We start from the raw sequence: 14,953 nt of genomic DNA, 5'->3' as shown, positions 1-14,953 counted from the left end.
TCTACCAACAAAAATATGTTAGAACTTTGTACATGCGTTTGAAATAAGAGCATTTCCATCGATTTCCCCTTTTTCCCCTATCAGATCCTGACTTGGTTCCAATAGGACCACCTCGGAAGTGTAAAAAATCGGCCCGCAATTGACGAAAAAATCGGCGAATATACATTAAAAAAAATATACAGTCATACATAGAACCTACTGCTTCGTCGAAAGCGGTTATTAACCTTTAAATAAGATATAGGTAAGCAAACGTATCAAATACAAGACGCAAAATATAAAATACAAAATGAAAAAAATAAATATAAGTCCAGACACTTAATCAAAACATGCCTGTGGCCTAATAATAAACACGGCCTAATGATAAAATATCCTTATAAAATACTATACTTTAAATAATATATCAAAACCATGGAGTAATATATAGAGTGTTAACTCAACACAAATAATTTCAGTATTGTCTTGCGTGGACTCAGGAGGAAGGCGCTGAGAACGTCATTTCGCTGAATTTCATTGGTTAGTTTAAATTACCATTACAGGCATCTGTAATGAAGATATTTTAATAGGAACGCATTTCATTGGCCGAGGACTTGATAGACATCACGTGACCAACCTATGATGTCACATTCTACTGACCAATTGAATTTGAAATAAAACCCAAATGTAATTTTTCAAAATAATTTATTCAAATAAAATTTTATATAAAGACAAATATTATAAACCATAATAAAGCTAAAATATAAGTAAATAATGAACGTAGGCTGCAATCTAATTGAATACATAAGATATCTCTTGGAAAATATAATCAAAATTGTCTATAACGCTTTTTCCCTTTTTCATATATTTTTAGTGCTATCAATTTAAATAAGATGTATTAATTATTCTATCTTTTTGTTCCCTCATTCTGAAAGCAGAGCAGCACGTCTGTTTATAATTTACTTACTTGTTCAACACAAAAATATATTGAGACAGGTTATAATTATTTTTACAATGTTATTGTGAAAATTGTAGAAGGGATTATTAAAACCGTTAAACAAAAAATTAAACTGTATGATATATATCAAAATTACTACTGTGCTCTTATTATGGTAAAGTCGATTAGTTAAAGAGACAGTTTAAGGATCTATTAACAATATAATAAAACAAGCATGCTAACCTCTTGTCTATAAAATCAAGCTCATATTGTTGATTTACAAATTGTATTATTTTAATTTTTATTAATATATTTTTTTAACATCTTTGTTGAAAAGTTTGTCTCGGTTAAGGAGCCTTAAGCCAAAATATTAATTATAAATACCTTAACCAATACACATTCCTTTCAAGTAAATGAACCTCTTAAAAATAATTAAGTTTTTAATTGATGGCACTTTACAAGCAACTTTTTAAAGGGTAACTAATAATTTTCATTTAGTATAATCACATGTACCTCAGTGTAAATTTGCCACCGCCCAATTTGAACACATTTTAGCTTTAATGGGTGGGTAATATTTTCAGGATTTCTTCTGTTGTATTCCTGTAAATAACAATGTATAGGAATACAAATGTTAATCACATACACATCCTTAATCTAACTAACTTGGGTTAGCTTAGTTTCTTCCTGGGAAAACGACGCCTGTTTTTTTTATTTCCTCACATATACTGGATACACAACACTTTTAAGAGTGAAGATACATTGTGGTCTCAGAGCCAGCGTTGGTTGAACCACGCAAAACATTTCCTCGATTTCGTCTATTTAAGTAAAACCTCTATATATACTCTATGATTAAAACCCATTTTATTTTTTGAAATAGAGATTGACAGATATTGACATATAGGAGTATAAGTATATCATGAATGTTTACAATAAATATATTAAAATCATATAATTAGATGTTATATTAAATACTAAATAGGTGATATCATAATAACAACGCGTGAAATTCCAATTTTTTTATCTATTTTAATCTATTTAAAAAATATTATCGTATCGATATGATATTTTTGTTGTAACTTAAATTAAAATAAAGATATACTTTTAATATTACATATATTTTTGTAATTTATGATGATTGTTATTCAGATAAAAATCATAATTGAGTCATTAGATTTTTAAATATTTATTTAAAAAATTTTAATTTATAATATGAAGATTTTTGATTCACAAAACTTGAAATATATCGAATATTTCAAGTCATATATATTGGCATCGGTCAATCAGAATTCCTATCTCTCGATATAGCGGTACTACCATCGCGATAACGCGGCGAAAACTCCCTAATGCAGGAATCTGAACCGGGTACAATGGGGTCCAGCGGTAGCATTCTATATAAACGAGCACAGAGTAAGACCCGAGCTCAGTGTGAGTGTGCGTTCGAATCGTCGCTAAATCTCGCTATATCACAACGAGTACATCGATCATAACTGCCGCGACATGGAGGTCGTTCTTCACGAAGCGTCGACGGTGCCGATGCAAAAGTCATTGTCCTTACACAGTGTCAAGTACGGTGACAGTGCGGTAACCAACACCAACGAAACGGAAACCTTTCTGGAGACGTCGAATGGAGTATCCAAGGGTACCACCTTCAATATGCTTCCATCGGACTCTCCGGTAGACATCAGGTTCGACAACATCACCTTTACTGCCACGGAGGGTGGAATATTCCAAAAGAAAAGTAAGGTTCTCTTTAGCTTTAGTTTAAATTAACATTTATATGGAAGACAATGTGTTCAGAAACGAATCTTACACTTTTATTTCATTTTAAATCAATGATAATCATTATTCACATAGGAAGAAGCTGAAAATTACAGTTATAGACCTTTACAACGTAAATATATATTATCACTTATCCTAAAATTTGAATCAAAAGAAAGTACGTTTACCAAAAAAGAAACCCGACATCAAACCGACTAGAATTTTATTATCAACTATATGTTTTGAAGAATTTTGTTCATTCCTCACTATCGGCTTTATATAAAATAAAAATTAGCGTTTTCGTTATAATTTCCTGATCATCACAGGTCGACTTTGACCGCACAGCCAAGGCTGGTTTTCTTCAAACAAAAAGATTTCGAGTGGGTACGATGGTTAAACTTGAATCGATACTTCAAATACGTTTGAAACAATGCGTTGATGTTTATTACAAAAATAAAAACATCAATAGTCGTTGAAATATGTGGGCCGACCAAGGTCGCCCCAAATGCAATTAAAGGCCACTTCTTCCAAACTAGATTACACGTAATTTCGTACTTTGGTTTCCTAACTTGATTATTTTCATATCGATAGTATACGTTTTGAGATACTCATTAAAAAAAGATTACGATTTTGACTGATATATAATATTTTTCCTTTATCTATCTTAGTTTCTAATCGACCGATGAGTTTATCAAACTCCTGAGTGATTCAGTAATGATCTAATTCAAAGGTTGTTCTTATATAAGATGCAACAATTATATTAGCGTATTGTTATTGACAATCAATGTCGGCTTGTCCCCATTGTTCATAAATGGTAAAAATGAGTTTCGGTTGCAGCAAAAAAGCAAATCTTACATGGAGTGAACGGTCGTTTCCCCGCTGGTCAGCTCATAGCAATCATGGGACCTTCAGGGGCAGGAAAAAGTACTCTGTTGAATATCCTCAGCGGTTACAGTATACAGGGCGTAAGTTAAACGATGCGATATGTTAAAAGAATGAAAATTAGTTTGCTTTATTAATCTAGGTCAGTGGGAAGGTTGACGTTAATGGAAAGCCAAGAAAACTGAAGGCTTTTAGGAAATTGTCGTGTTATATTACGCAGGATGATCGGTTGCAGCCATTGCTGACTGTCGCTGAAAATATGCACATTGCTGCCGATCTGAAATTGAGTTCAAGCGTCAGCCAGAAGCAGAAGGATGTCATTGTAAGTATAGCTAGTTTTTGTTTAATATTGAACTGCTAGTATCTACATGTCTACGTATAATGCAAACACAGTTCATTTCTAAATAGAACCGTGATGACTTGATGATTTTGATAATATCATTCAATTGTTTATTTAATTTAGTATTGATTATTTTGTGAACTTAACTTGCTCTCCAAATATCAAGCTTTTTGAGTGAATAAACCCATTTACATCTTCTGGCTTTACATTCTATTCCCATTTTCTCGCTGTTTAATTTATTATTAACAATATATCTGTATTCTGTATTAATATCTGTATATCTGTATTTGGGTTTCTGTTCTGAGGTAATCTTCTGGATGAGAATTGAATGTGTCGGTGGGTTCAAGCTACCTTTTCTCTAACATGGTATTTAGAGCAATTAATTTGTGAAAATTAATATATATATATATATATATATATATATATATATATATATATATATATATATATATATATATATATGTTTCTTTAAATAGTCTAATTAATCTAGATTATGTTCTTGCCTATTCCGACATTTCAAATAATCCACTTCAGGTGCTACAATGTTGAATATTTCATCATGCGCATATGTACGATATGTGGCCCCATCCTACTGAAACCAAGTGATCATCATGCAATTTTACGATTCTTGATATTTTGTAGATTTTCAGTGTGCCAAGTGAATTTATTTGGGTTGGTGTTGCATGGATTCGAATATTATTCGCTGATCTCGTCAAATTTGACGATCGGTCCCAGCTGTTCTGTCCTCGAACAATGTTAATTTCCTATTTTTCAGATCGTTTTCTATGATCTGGATCCATGTCTTTATCAGAGCTGTTTGTTGTGTCTTCCACCCAACAAGTCTGTGAGGAATTCGTTCATCTTTCATTCGACACGTCCAAACCATTGTAATATGCGTCGCTGATTTTATTCCTCAATTTTATACTGAGTGTCGCGTTATACATTTTACTCAATCATCACATTTGAAAGACTTCAAGTTTACCGATGATAGTAAAAGTGTCTAAGTCTCGAAGCTATACAAAAAGGATTGACAAGTGTTTACTTGCAAAGCTAGTGTTTGATACCGTTGAGATTTACAACATACGTAATTTGTTAACAGTTTGGCCTTTTCTTCATTAATGCTCAAGGCATATGGCTCTGTAGTACGAAACAGATCACGATTTGGGAGACATTCTATATATAATTCTGCTTCTGCTTTGGGAATTCTTCTCAATACTACAGCTTCTATGTCTGCCGTTCTAATTTTAATGCCTCCACTAACTCTAAATTCAGTTATTGTTTCAACAGTTGAAATTTTCATTTCAATTCAAGAAAACACCAGTTTCGTAATTATCATATAATTTTTATTTCATAAACTTTTTCATTCTATAATTTACAACAGTGTTACCATACAAAGGAGACAATTTTATAGTAAGCAATGAATTATTCTTCCATAGTTGTAACGTATAAGCTACATTTCTCCCTTTTCTAGGATTATTTTCCAGTGTTTGTACTTGTTATTCACCCCATGCACATGTTTCAAATTTTAATTGGCTCTTAATTTTCTTATCAACCATTGAGTCACTAAGTACTTATATATATGATGTTCTGTAAAGTTTTTGTGTTTATTATTATCCAAAGAATCATCGAAAGATTAATTGTCCCTTCTCTATTTAAATAGTAGGAATGCAAACTTGATCGGAGCCACCATTCTTTTATGGTTAATATTTCACCAACATGTTGATTTGAAGCTATAAGAAAAACAAAATATTGTGAATATATGTTCATCTCATGCGCAATTTGCAATCATTTTCTGTTATTATTATGAATTTGTCGTGTTTTGATAACATATATAATTATTTTCTTTGGGACGTGTTACAATTAAGAAGCAGTTGAAACGATAACACAATGCTGAATGAACTTTGACCATAGATTCATTAAAAAAATACGCAAAATTTATTTTTACAACTAGCCGATTAATTTTTTGTGACCTATTATTATGTACCTTTTAATTGTTTTTAATGTATTCGTCGAACTGATTACGTAGTAGTAAGTAAAACTGCAATCAGTTCTTTGTTATCATTATCGGCATATTCGTTCGCTTTAAAACTAATCAATTCAATGAATGTTTTTATGTTGAGTTTAATAATTACTGGCACGTTTCTATCTATTATGAGGGGTATGTATGTCTTCAGTTATCGGCCGGCTAACTGACCCCGAGTCAAGATAAGGCGACTTCTTTGAATTGCGGTGTTATAACCACTGTGTGTTTTGTTGAAATCTTCCTATTTTTTGGCCTACGTAGCCGAAAACGTTCGCGAAATCGATTCCTTTTTTCTGGTACCGCTAGCAAAACGCGAGACTGGCGTGATGGGGTCAATCATGATAGTTTATCATCGCGGAAATGTTATTATTTATTGAAAATCCCGATCAATCACGAGGTTCTTTTTTTTTAATTCTCGTGGATTTCACAAGCACTGATCGAAAATAATTAGTTAGATCTTTTTGTAGCAATTAATTCCTTCCTTTAGTTGCTGATATGATTAATTTTATTTTCATTTCTTTGCAAGCAAAATACAAATTCTACACAGCATTATAATGACCACTACGTTAACAATATACTGTATGTACCGTAAAGTCATTACCGGTCTGTCATTAACAGATATCACTAGGCTTATGTCTGCAATGTTATGATTTGACACATATGTCATTATATTCTACTGACAGCAAGATTCAAAGCTATACATCAGAGGTATGCAACTCCAATGGTAAGTAATGGGGCAAAGTTTTGCTTAGTTCAATCATTGGCGGCGCTGACCACGTGAATTTGATAGCTTAGTTTAAAATAGTTATGTAGAAACCTGTATGGAAAATACTTTGCTTTGATTAGTCTGCCATTTCGCCTGATTATTTTGTGACGTCATATTTATTGGCCAATAGTATTTAAATGAAAATCAAATTTTAATTTTAAAATTAATTTATTAAAATAAAATCCTATGCAGATATACATACGTGTAAATAATATAAATATATATAAACTAAAAGCAAAAAAAAACAAACAATTATGAACTCTATTCTAGGCAAAATTAAAATATCTACAATTCTTCTATAACGCCTTCCCATATTTATTTAGTGCCTTCAATTTTATGGGATCTATTAGAGTTCTAACTTATCTTGATATATTGAAGGTAAACTTTAAATCCTTCCCTGTTGATATTGTATTAACTTCATTAAACCAAAAATACAATCACACCTCATAATAACTTAAAACTTGGTCTTGAAAATCATTATGGATTGGACAGTTGAAACACTAAACATTTATGTGTTTTTTAAAGATATTTAGATATTAGAGTATTTAATCTGTGGAACTACTTAATATAGAATGTAGAGAAATATTTCATGTTGTCTCTTTTTCAGAAGTTTTGTTAAACAGGCTGAAATATGACAAAAATACAATATGAGATTCTTGTTTAGACTCAACTGGTGATTTAATAACCTCAAGTGGTACTAGATCCAACAAAATTGTTTAAGCAATCTTGGTTAAGTATTACAGATATTTTAGGGATATTTTACAATTAAAAGTAGTATTTATTGCTATTAATTATCCAGTTATCTTAATTATTACCTTCTTGTAAGACTTCTTTATGTAGAGACAGCATACAAACAACTTGGTAGATTAATTGAATTTTATTGCTACTAACGTCTTCATAAGTAGGTTTTGATTTTCTGTAAACAAACAATATTTAAACAGACATGTAGTAGATATATAATTTTATATGTACCTGATAAAAACAATGTTGGATATGCATTTACACTAATACCTGTTCGTGGAGGAAGGGTAATTCTAAATTTTTCACTAAAATGTCTGTGACAGACACCATGACGTTGATATTCTTGTTTTGTGGTTTATCCAGGTAACTTACTACCATTTACTTGATCAACCCATTTTTGGAAAGGAGCGATATAATTTTTGGGAAACGATGTCTAATTTCCGTAGTAGATTTTTACCCCGGTACACTATATCTATTACTACACTGACGCATTGTCATCAATTCTTATATTATTATTAAAAATGGACGCCCATAGAAAATGCTGACTTCACACAATTTGATCGACCAGTCATGTTTCATGTTATTGGCGGCACCAGGAATTTAAACTAGCCAATCACAATTTGCGATCGCAGCGCTACCGTTGATTGAACTAAACAAAACATCTCCCCAAGGTCGCCTATACCGTGAAATTTCTATTTTTTCTATGCTGTACATGTTATATTTTGCGAAAGTAACACAATCATAGATTTATACCTTTTTGAAAATTTCAAGTTTCCAACCTAAAACATGCATTAGTGGCACACATTACTTAATCCTTATTTAATCAAAAGGAAAATGCCGCTGAAATAGTCACATTTTATTGGTATATACTTACGATGGGCATGCTCTGATCTTAAAAACAAGACAAGGAACTTTCTGGTGGACCGAGAAAATTTGAAGATGAAGATGCGAAACTGCAAGATAGATAAAGACCTATCCAAAACTCAATAACATCTGGCACAAACGTTAAATATGGCCCAAGAAACGATTATCGATTGATTACAAGCAAGGGGGAGAATACAAATGATGGGAAGATCGGTGTCACATCAATGAATCACTGACTGGTATTTTACGAACTGCTGAAACAGTTAATAATAATGAAAATGACTTTCTCTCTCTCTCTCTCTCTCTCTCTCTATTTCTCTCTCTCTCTCTCTCTCTCTCTCTCTCTCTCTCTCTCTTTGGCGTTTCGTTTTCTTTAGAAACTCAATTCAGACATTTCCTAATTTTAATTTTTCAGTCAACTTCGAATAACCACGTCCAGACCTGTCTCGGTCTAGGTTATTCTCTAAGCTTACATGTCTTGCGATTTTCCCGCAGGCATTGTGGGTATTAAGCTTTTTCAGATATCAACTTACGGAGCAACTAGACAGTATTGGTCTTAATAATTGCCCTCCAACTGTTCATAACGTAAAACTTCAGTAATCGACGTCATACGTCTCGGCTCAAACAACCTTGTGACACTTGCCAACATCTTCATGACCCCAAAACTTTAATATATTTGATCTTCATGGTAATCCACTTCCAATCATACGTCCACAACATCTATAGCTACAGCGACTTGATGTTCCAGTTAATTTTCGTGACTAATCATCATTTTTATTCACCATTCCGAGTTGTCCTTTAGACTTCTGCATCAATCTTCACTTTCCTGTTTTCATCATAACGTGACTTCTGTTTCACTGTATCTTTAATACATTTTTATAATTCGATTTTTGGAATTCCATTATCAAATCACTTTCTACATTCTAAAAATATCCTTTCTACCAAATCGCCCATCGTCTAGCGATTTTGGTGCTATTTGCCGCATCGTCGATTTTGCCTATTATATCGTCGAACACAAACATCATTCAATACTCTGGTTTCACTGCTTGCCAAATTCATTATATTTGCCATATCTTCTTAAAACCTTTGCCATAAATAATAAATTCTATAATTACCAATTATCAACTAGGACTATAAGCATTATCATTTGCAAGAAATACTTTTATTTACTAAAAAATTTAAAAAAAATTCACACTGTATACAGGAAGAATAATATATAATTTTTCTTAACAGATTGACGAAATCTTGGCCACGCTAGGTCTGTCGCATACAAAGAATACTAGAGCTCAAGGCCTGTCTGGTGGACAAAAGAAACGTCTATCCATTGCCTTGGAGTTGGTTAATAACCCCTTGGTGATGTTCCTGGACGAACCCACTACGTAAGTGTAAATCTAACCTAGAAATTTCGGAGATATCACTACTAACGAAACAATGAAAACGATTAGATATTGTGCATTATTTAAATATTTCGACTGAATAAATTTGTAGTAGAAGATAAGCAAATCGTCTTTGTATATTCATGGTCTTATGGTTTATTCATAAAAGTCGCCAGTTGATACGACCAATAGATTATTAAATTAACATAGTTGATCGTGCTTCTTGTGATGGGAAAACCAAAATAATATTGGGACATTGAATAATTTCCCGTCATTTTATATAGTAAGAATGCATTTATATTAGGTCTTTGTAGGTGTTCTGATAATTTTTTCACTTTAAAGAGGCAGTTAATACAGAATGGTAGGATATATATTAATCATAAAATATTTGTAACAAAAAAATTCAACTGACTTCAAAAAATAAATAAGAACCCATAAGACCTATAAAATGTTGTTTCCCTTAGCGAACGACAAAACCTACTGAACAACCTAGTGCAAACCGGAGTAGGAAACGTTGTACCATATTGTAAAATTCATGAAAACAAACAAATGGATTGCCCTCATCTACCTTCTGCACTCACCAAATATTCCTCTACTCTTTTTTAAGGAATACGAAGAATGAAAATCTTGATGTGTCAATTTTCCTACCTAGATTTCTAATATTGAAGCAAATATTTAATAAAAAGTAATTTACTACAATTTTTTAAAAATAATTCACATTTTCAAATTAATTTTCTACAAATTTATTATTTAAAAAAAATATAAATACATTAAACAATACAAATGTTTTTATATAGATAATTTTATATGTGTTTTATTGATTTTACAGTGGGTTGGATAGTTCTTCATGCAAACAATGTCTGGAACTTCTAAAGGTACTAGCGCGTCAAGGCAGAACTATTGTTTGCACCATTCATCAGCCTTCTGCGAAACTGTTTGAGATCTTCGATCAAGTGTACGTCTTAGCTCGAGGGCAGTGCCTTTACCAAGGCGGTACTGCTAATATGGTGAACTTCTTCGTCGATACTGGCTTCCCTTGCCCAGAGTATCACAATCCTGCTGATTATGGTAATAACAAATCATCTAGCAATGATTCTTGACGTATTTTTATGACATGCTCTATTATATCCTTTATAGTTATTGAACTAGCATCGGAAGAATATGGTCGTGACAGAGTCGAAGCAATGATCCAACGTTGCGAAAATGGAAAAAGTCTGAAGTATTTCGAATATCCTGAAAAAATTCTCAAGACAGACTTCACTGGTAAGTTTGAGGTATATTATCGATTAATTAGCGGTCACTTAATTATTTTTACGAACAGGAAGTGCACGATTGGATGATGACAGTGGTGATCTTCAAGCTACCTCCAAGCTCAACCAGTTGAGGGTACTGATGAGAAGGGGGTTTATTAAACTCAAAAGAGATCAGGTAATACTCTGATTTTCCTCCCGATGTATCTTCTCTATAAATATAATTTTCTCTTTCAGACTTTAACATATATGAGAATCGGAGTTAATATCATCACAGCTCTGATGTTGGGAACCTTATACTTGAATGCCGGCACTGATGGATCTAAGGTTATTGATAATTATAACTTGCTGTTTTCCATATTGATGCACCATACCTTCACACCAATGATGCTTACCATTCTCACATGTAAGATTAGTGTGACTATGAAATGCCAAAACTTATTTCATACTTTTTTCTTTACAGTCCCCACAGAATTAAGTATACTGATCAAGGAACATTTTAACAGATGGTACTCGTTGAAGATGTACTATCTTTCAGTGACGTTGATTGATCTACCTCTTTCTGTAAGTAAAGAGTTGACTTGAAAATTGTTTTCGGCTAATGGTAACGATTTTACAGATATTTTGCTGCTTCCTCTTCACCAGCATCGTGTACTATATGACGGGACAACCTCTGGATGGAATGAGGTTTACCATGTTCTTTGTCAGTAGTATGCTGGTTGTTTTTGTCGCTGAAAGTTTTGGACTCGTTGTTGGTGCCTATTTTAGCGTAGTGGTAAGTTACATATTCAATCTCCAGACTATGGGTTTGAGGATTTTTTGTTGTTGAAATTATCTATCTAAGAGGGTTTCATCTTTCTGATTCAAATAAAAAATCAAAGACATTGTAATCGATAGCGATGGTGATTCGACTGGTGATTTTGTTCATTTCAATTTCCTTATTTTAGATTGATGAAAGATGATATCTGGTATATATACAATTGGTATTAAGATACTATTTAAATTATACGTTGTAATTCCAGTTCCCTTTAGCAATCATTTTACAAAATTTTCCAATAGCCATTTCGTGTAGATGTGAGGAACATTTTTCACTTTTATTTAAGATGTCAAACCGATTTAAGCTATATCAACGTAATATCCATCAAGAGCCACACAATCATTCCAGCGCCGCTCTAACATTTCAATACCACTTTTGTAGAACGATTTAACTTTTGCCTCAAAATAGGCATGTCGCCAGTGGCTGTCTACTCAAAGGAGGATCATTTTGATTTCGGAGTGAAGTGAGGGTTCCATGTTTCATCCATTGTCATATATCGACGCAAACATTATGGTTTGTTTGTTGTTGGAAACCAACACGTTATTTTTATATCTTTACGATGTTAGCTAATTCAAGCAACTTTTCGGTCATTCAAAACAATTTTGTGATTTTTTTGTTTTCTGGTTTTTACAAATGAGGTGTGGCCAGCTAATTTGGACGTCCACTGCGTTCTGCATCACCGGTGTCTCCACGACCACGTTTGAAGTCAACAAACCCATGATTTATTATTGTTTCTGATGGAGCGGAGTCCTTATAATATCTTTCAAGCTTCGCTTGAACGGTTTTTTCCATCAAGGAGCAGAGTAATATCAAAACACAAAATTGTTTTTGATCTATTGTTTTGAAATTTACAAAAATAGTGTCACTTTTAGCACAATAACCTACAAATTTATGAGTAGAATATCATGATATTTCAATGTTCTAATTTTTATATTATAGAATGCGCCGCTATGACTATATTTAAATAAAATCGCTTTAAATGCAATGAAAATTGCATTTAAAGGCCCAAAAAAATTTAAAGGCAAAAAAAGGCCCAAAAAGGAATTATTTGTGAAATAAAGGTTATTGAGTACCTACATTTTCTTCAATTTCTACAAAAACATTCATGGGTGGATATAAACCGAATCTCATTTTTTCATTAAAAGAAGACCTTGTATTGACAAGGCCTTTTGGATTCTGGTTGAAACAAAATCACTTTTACTGTTATTACTATTAAATAAAGACGCTGGATTGGTTGGTTCCAGGGACTTTGGTTTGCTGTCTTTTCTTTTTTTGCTTCTCCTTATTTTCACTTTATCGAATTGATATACCTATCAAAAATATCTACATAATAAGTTTTAATCAGAATTAAACGTTTTTTAATCAGAATTAAACGTTTTGAGCAATAAAATAAATTTCCGAAAACGCCCGTACATATGTGACAATCAACAAAAATGTCGATTCTTTGTGACAGTGAAAATTCCTGTTTCTACTATTTTCCTCGCAATTACTAGGCATTCTGTCACCATATGAACCTTTCCTGAATTCCCGGAGATGTTTCAAAACCATAATTAGCCAAATAGGTCCATTCTATTTGGTTCCAAATGGTTCCTCAGTTTTAGCGAGTCTAACGAATAACAATTATTATTGCTTATTCATGACGTGATGGTGATAATATTCTCTCTATTTTGTGGTATTCAACATGCAGTGTAATTTACACTATCTATCGGAAATCTGTCTGGGTCTCTTCTTGAAGTCTCTATATATGAACCCAAAAGAAATACTAAATATTTTAACATTATTTTAACCAAGATTTTTTGTTTCAAATTAATATGAAATAACTCACAGTTTTTATGTAACTAATTCATTTTAAACTTCATTTGTATATTAAGATAAACAATTTGGTTTCAGAATGGTACATTTTTGGGTCCAATTCTGACAGTACCGATGATGATGTTTGCCGGTTTCGGAGTTACCTTGAAAGACTTGCCCATATACCTTTACTGGGGCAGCTACGTGTCATATCTGCGGTTTGGTCTTGAGGGTGTAGTCGGTGCTATATATGGCTTGAACAGGCAGACACTGGACTGTCCGGAGGATCAGTATTGCCACTACAAGTATCCCAAGAAGTTCTTGGAAGATATTGCCGTGAAACCAGACCAGTTCAGCAACGATGTCATTGCGTTAGTATTGTTTTGGTTCATACTGAGGATAGGAGCCCTCGTCGTGCTTAAGTACAAATTACATTCCATGAGATAGATGTTTACAAGTTATTTACTGAGCCTATATCAATGCAAAATACTTTAGATTGTTATAGTATTTTAAGTTTGTTTATAGCTACTTTTTCCTGCAAAAGAATGTGATATAATATTCTGTTATTTTTCCATGTTTGTTATACTATAGTATATAGGGCTGTGTCATTGTCATTTTTACCGTACTTATATTTATTTATATATTTCATGTAATTAGTTGTACATAATATATTTGAGAGGTGTTACCGAAATTTATTTTCATTTGATTTCAAGAGAAACATCGTGACCTGGCGCATTCTCCATATATTGTCATTTAGTTTAGTTTTTATGGATATTTTATTTTTTCGATACAATATTATTTATCAATAGCAAGTGAATCAGAAAATACAAGTATAAATTCTAGTGTAGATTGTTGATTTTAATAAACAGTAAAATATGCGATTATCTTTTTTTTCATATATATATTTAAGCTTTCTTTTTTACCAACGGGGGTTTATCTGTACTGGACCTACTGTTTAACATAAGCTCCGAACCGCGGTTCTCGGCACTAAGTATACCGACTGGCGAGTAACCAATTTAGAAATCATCTCAGAGGATATCCGGTCTTACCCAGCCTGGTTACTGACGTGATCGGGATCATTCTCCTTATCGAATTTGGCACTTTTACCTAGGACTATCACAAACATAAATTTACGACCACGCGCCAGCAAGATTCGAACCCGCGACTATACGGTACAGGAGGGTACACCTACCTGAAACTGTAGATGTACAATCCTGTTCCCTTTACCACTGCTCCAACCAAGCCGGCAATTATCTGTTTTAATAATAGATTCTAATACAGCGTTCTATTGTTTTCTCCAATAATATATTCCCAGCAAGCAGTACTTGTTTTATTATATGTTGATAAAAAAAAAAATTAGGTTCTTGCCTGTATGCTCTATAGGCCACCACATATACACCCACACATGGATCTACCATTTAATTGAATAGTAAAT

The 14,953-nt window shown here is 32.7% G+C and overlaps 1 protein-coding gene across 1 annotated transcript; it reads left to right on the top strand.

The window, feature by feature from the left end:
* Window positions 1-2,293: 2,293 nt before the first annotated feature.
* On the top strand, window positions 2,294-14,396 carry LOC143191538 (ATP-binding cassette sub-family G member 1). Its single transcript, XM_076396713.1, has 11 exons — window positions 2,294-2,648; window positions 3,506-3,633; window positions 3,693-3,872; window positions 9,518-9,663; window positions 10,490-10,728; window positions 10,798-10,923; window positions 10,982-11,088; window positions 11,148-11,316; window positions 11,374-11,474; window positions 11,530-11,685; window positions 13,618-14,396. The coding sequence occupies exons 1-11, from the start codon at window positions 2,408-2,410 to the stop codon at window positions 13,963-13,965; spliced, it is 1,941 nt and encodes a 646-aa protein (XP_076252828.1). The 5' UTR covers window positions 2,294-2,407; the 3' UTR covers window positions 13,966-14,396.
* Window positions 14,397-14,953: the final 557 nt, after the last annotated feature.

This window comes from Rhynchophorus ferrugineus, unplaced genomic scaffold, assembly GCF_030347505.1.
Source record: "Rhynchophorus ferrugineus isolate W39M unplaced genomic scaffold, kcgeb_rfMv2 rfM2, whole genome shotgun sequence".
Taxonomy (NCBI): domain Eukaryota; kingdom Metazoa; phylum Arthropoda; class Insecta; order Coleoptera; family Curculionidae; genus Rhynchophorus; species Rhynchophorus ferrugineus.
This window is presented reverse-complemented; position numbering and strand designations above follow the sequence as displayed.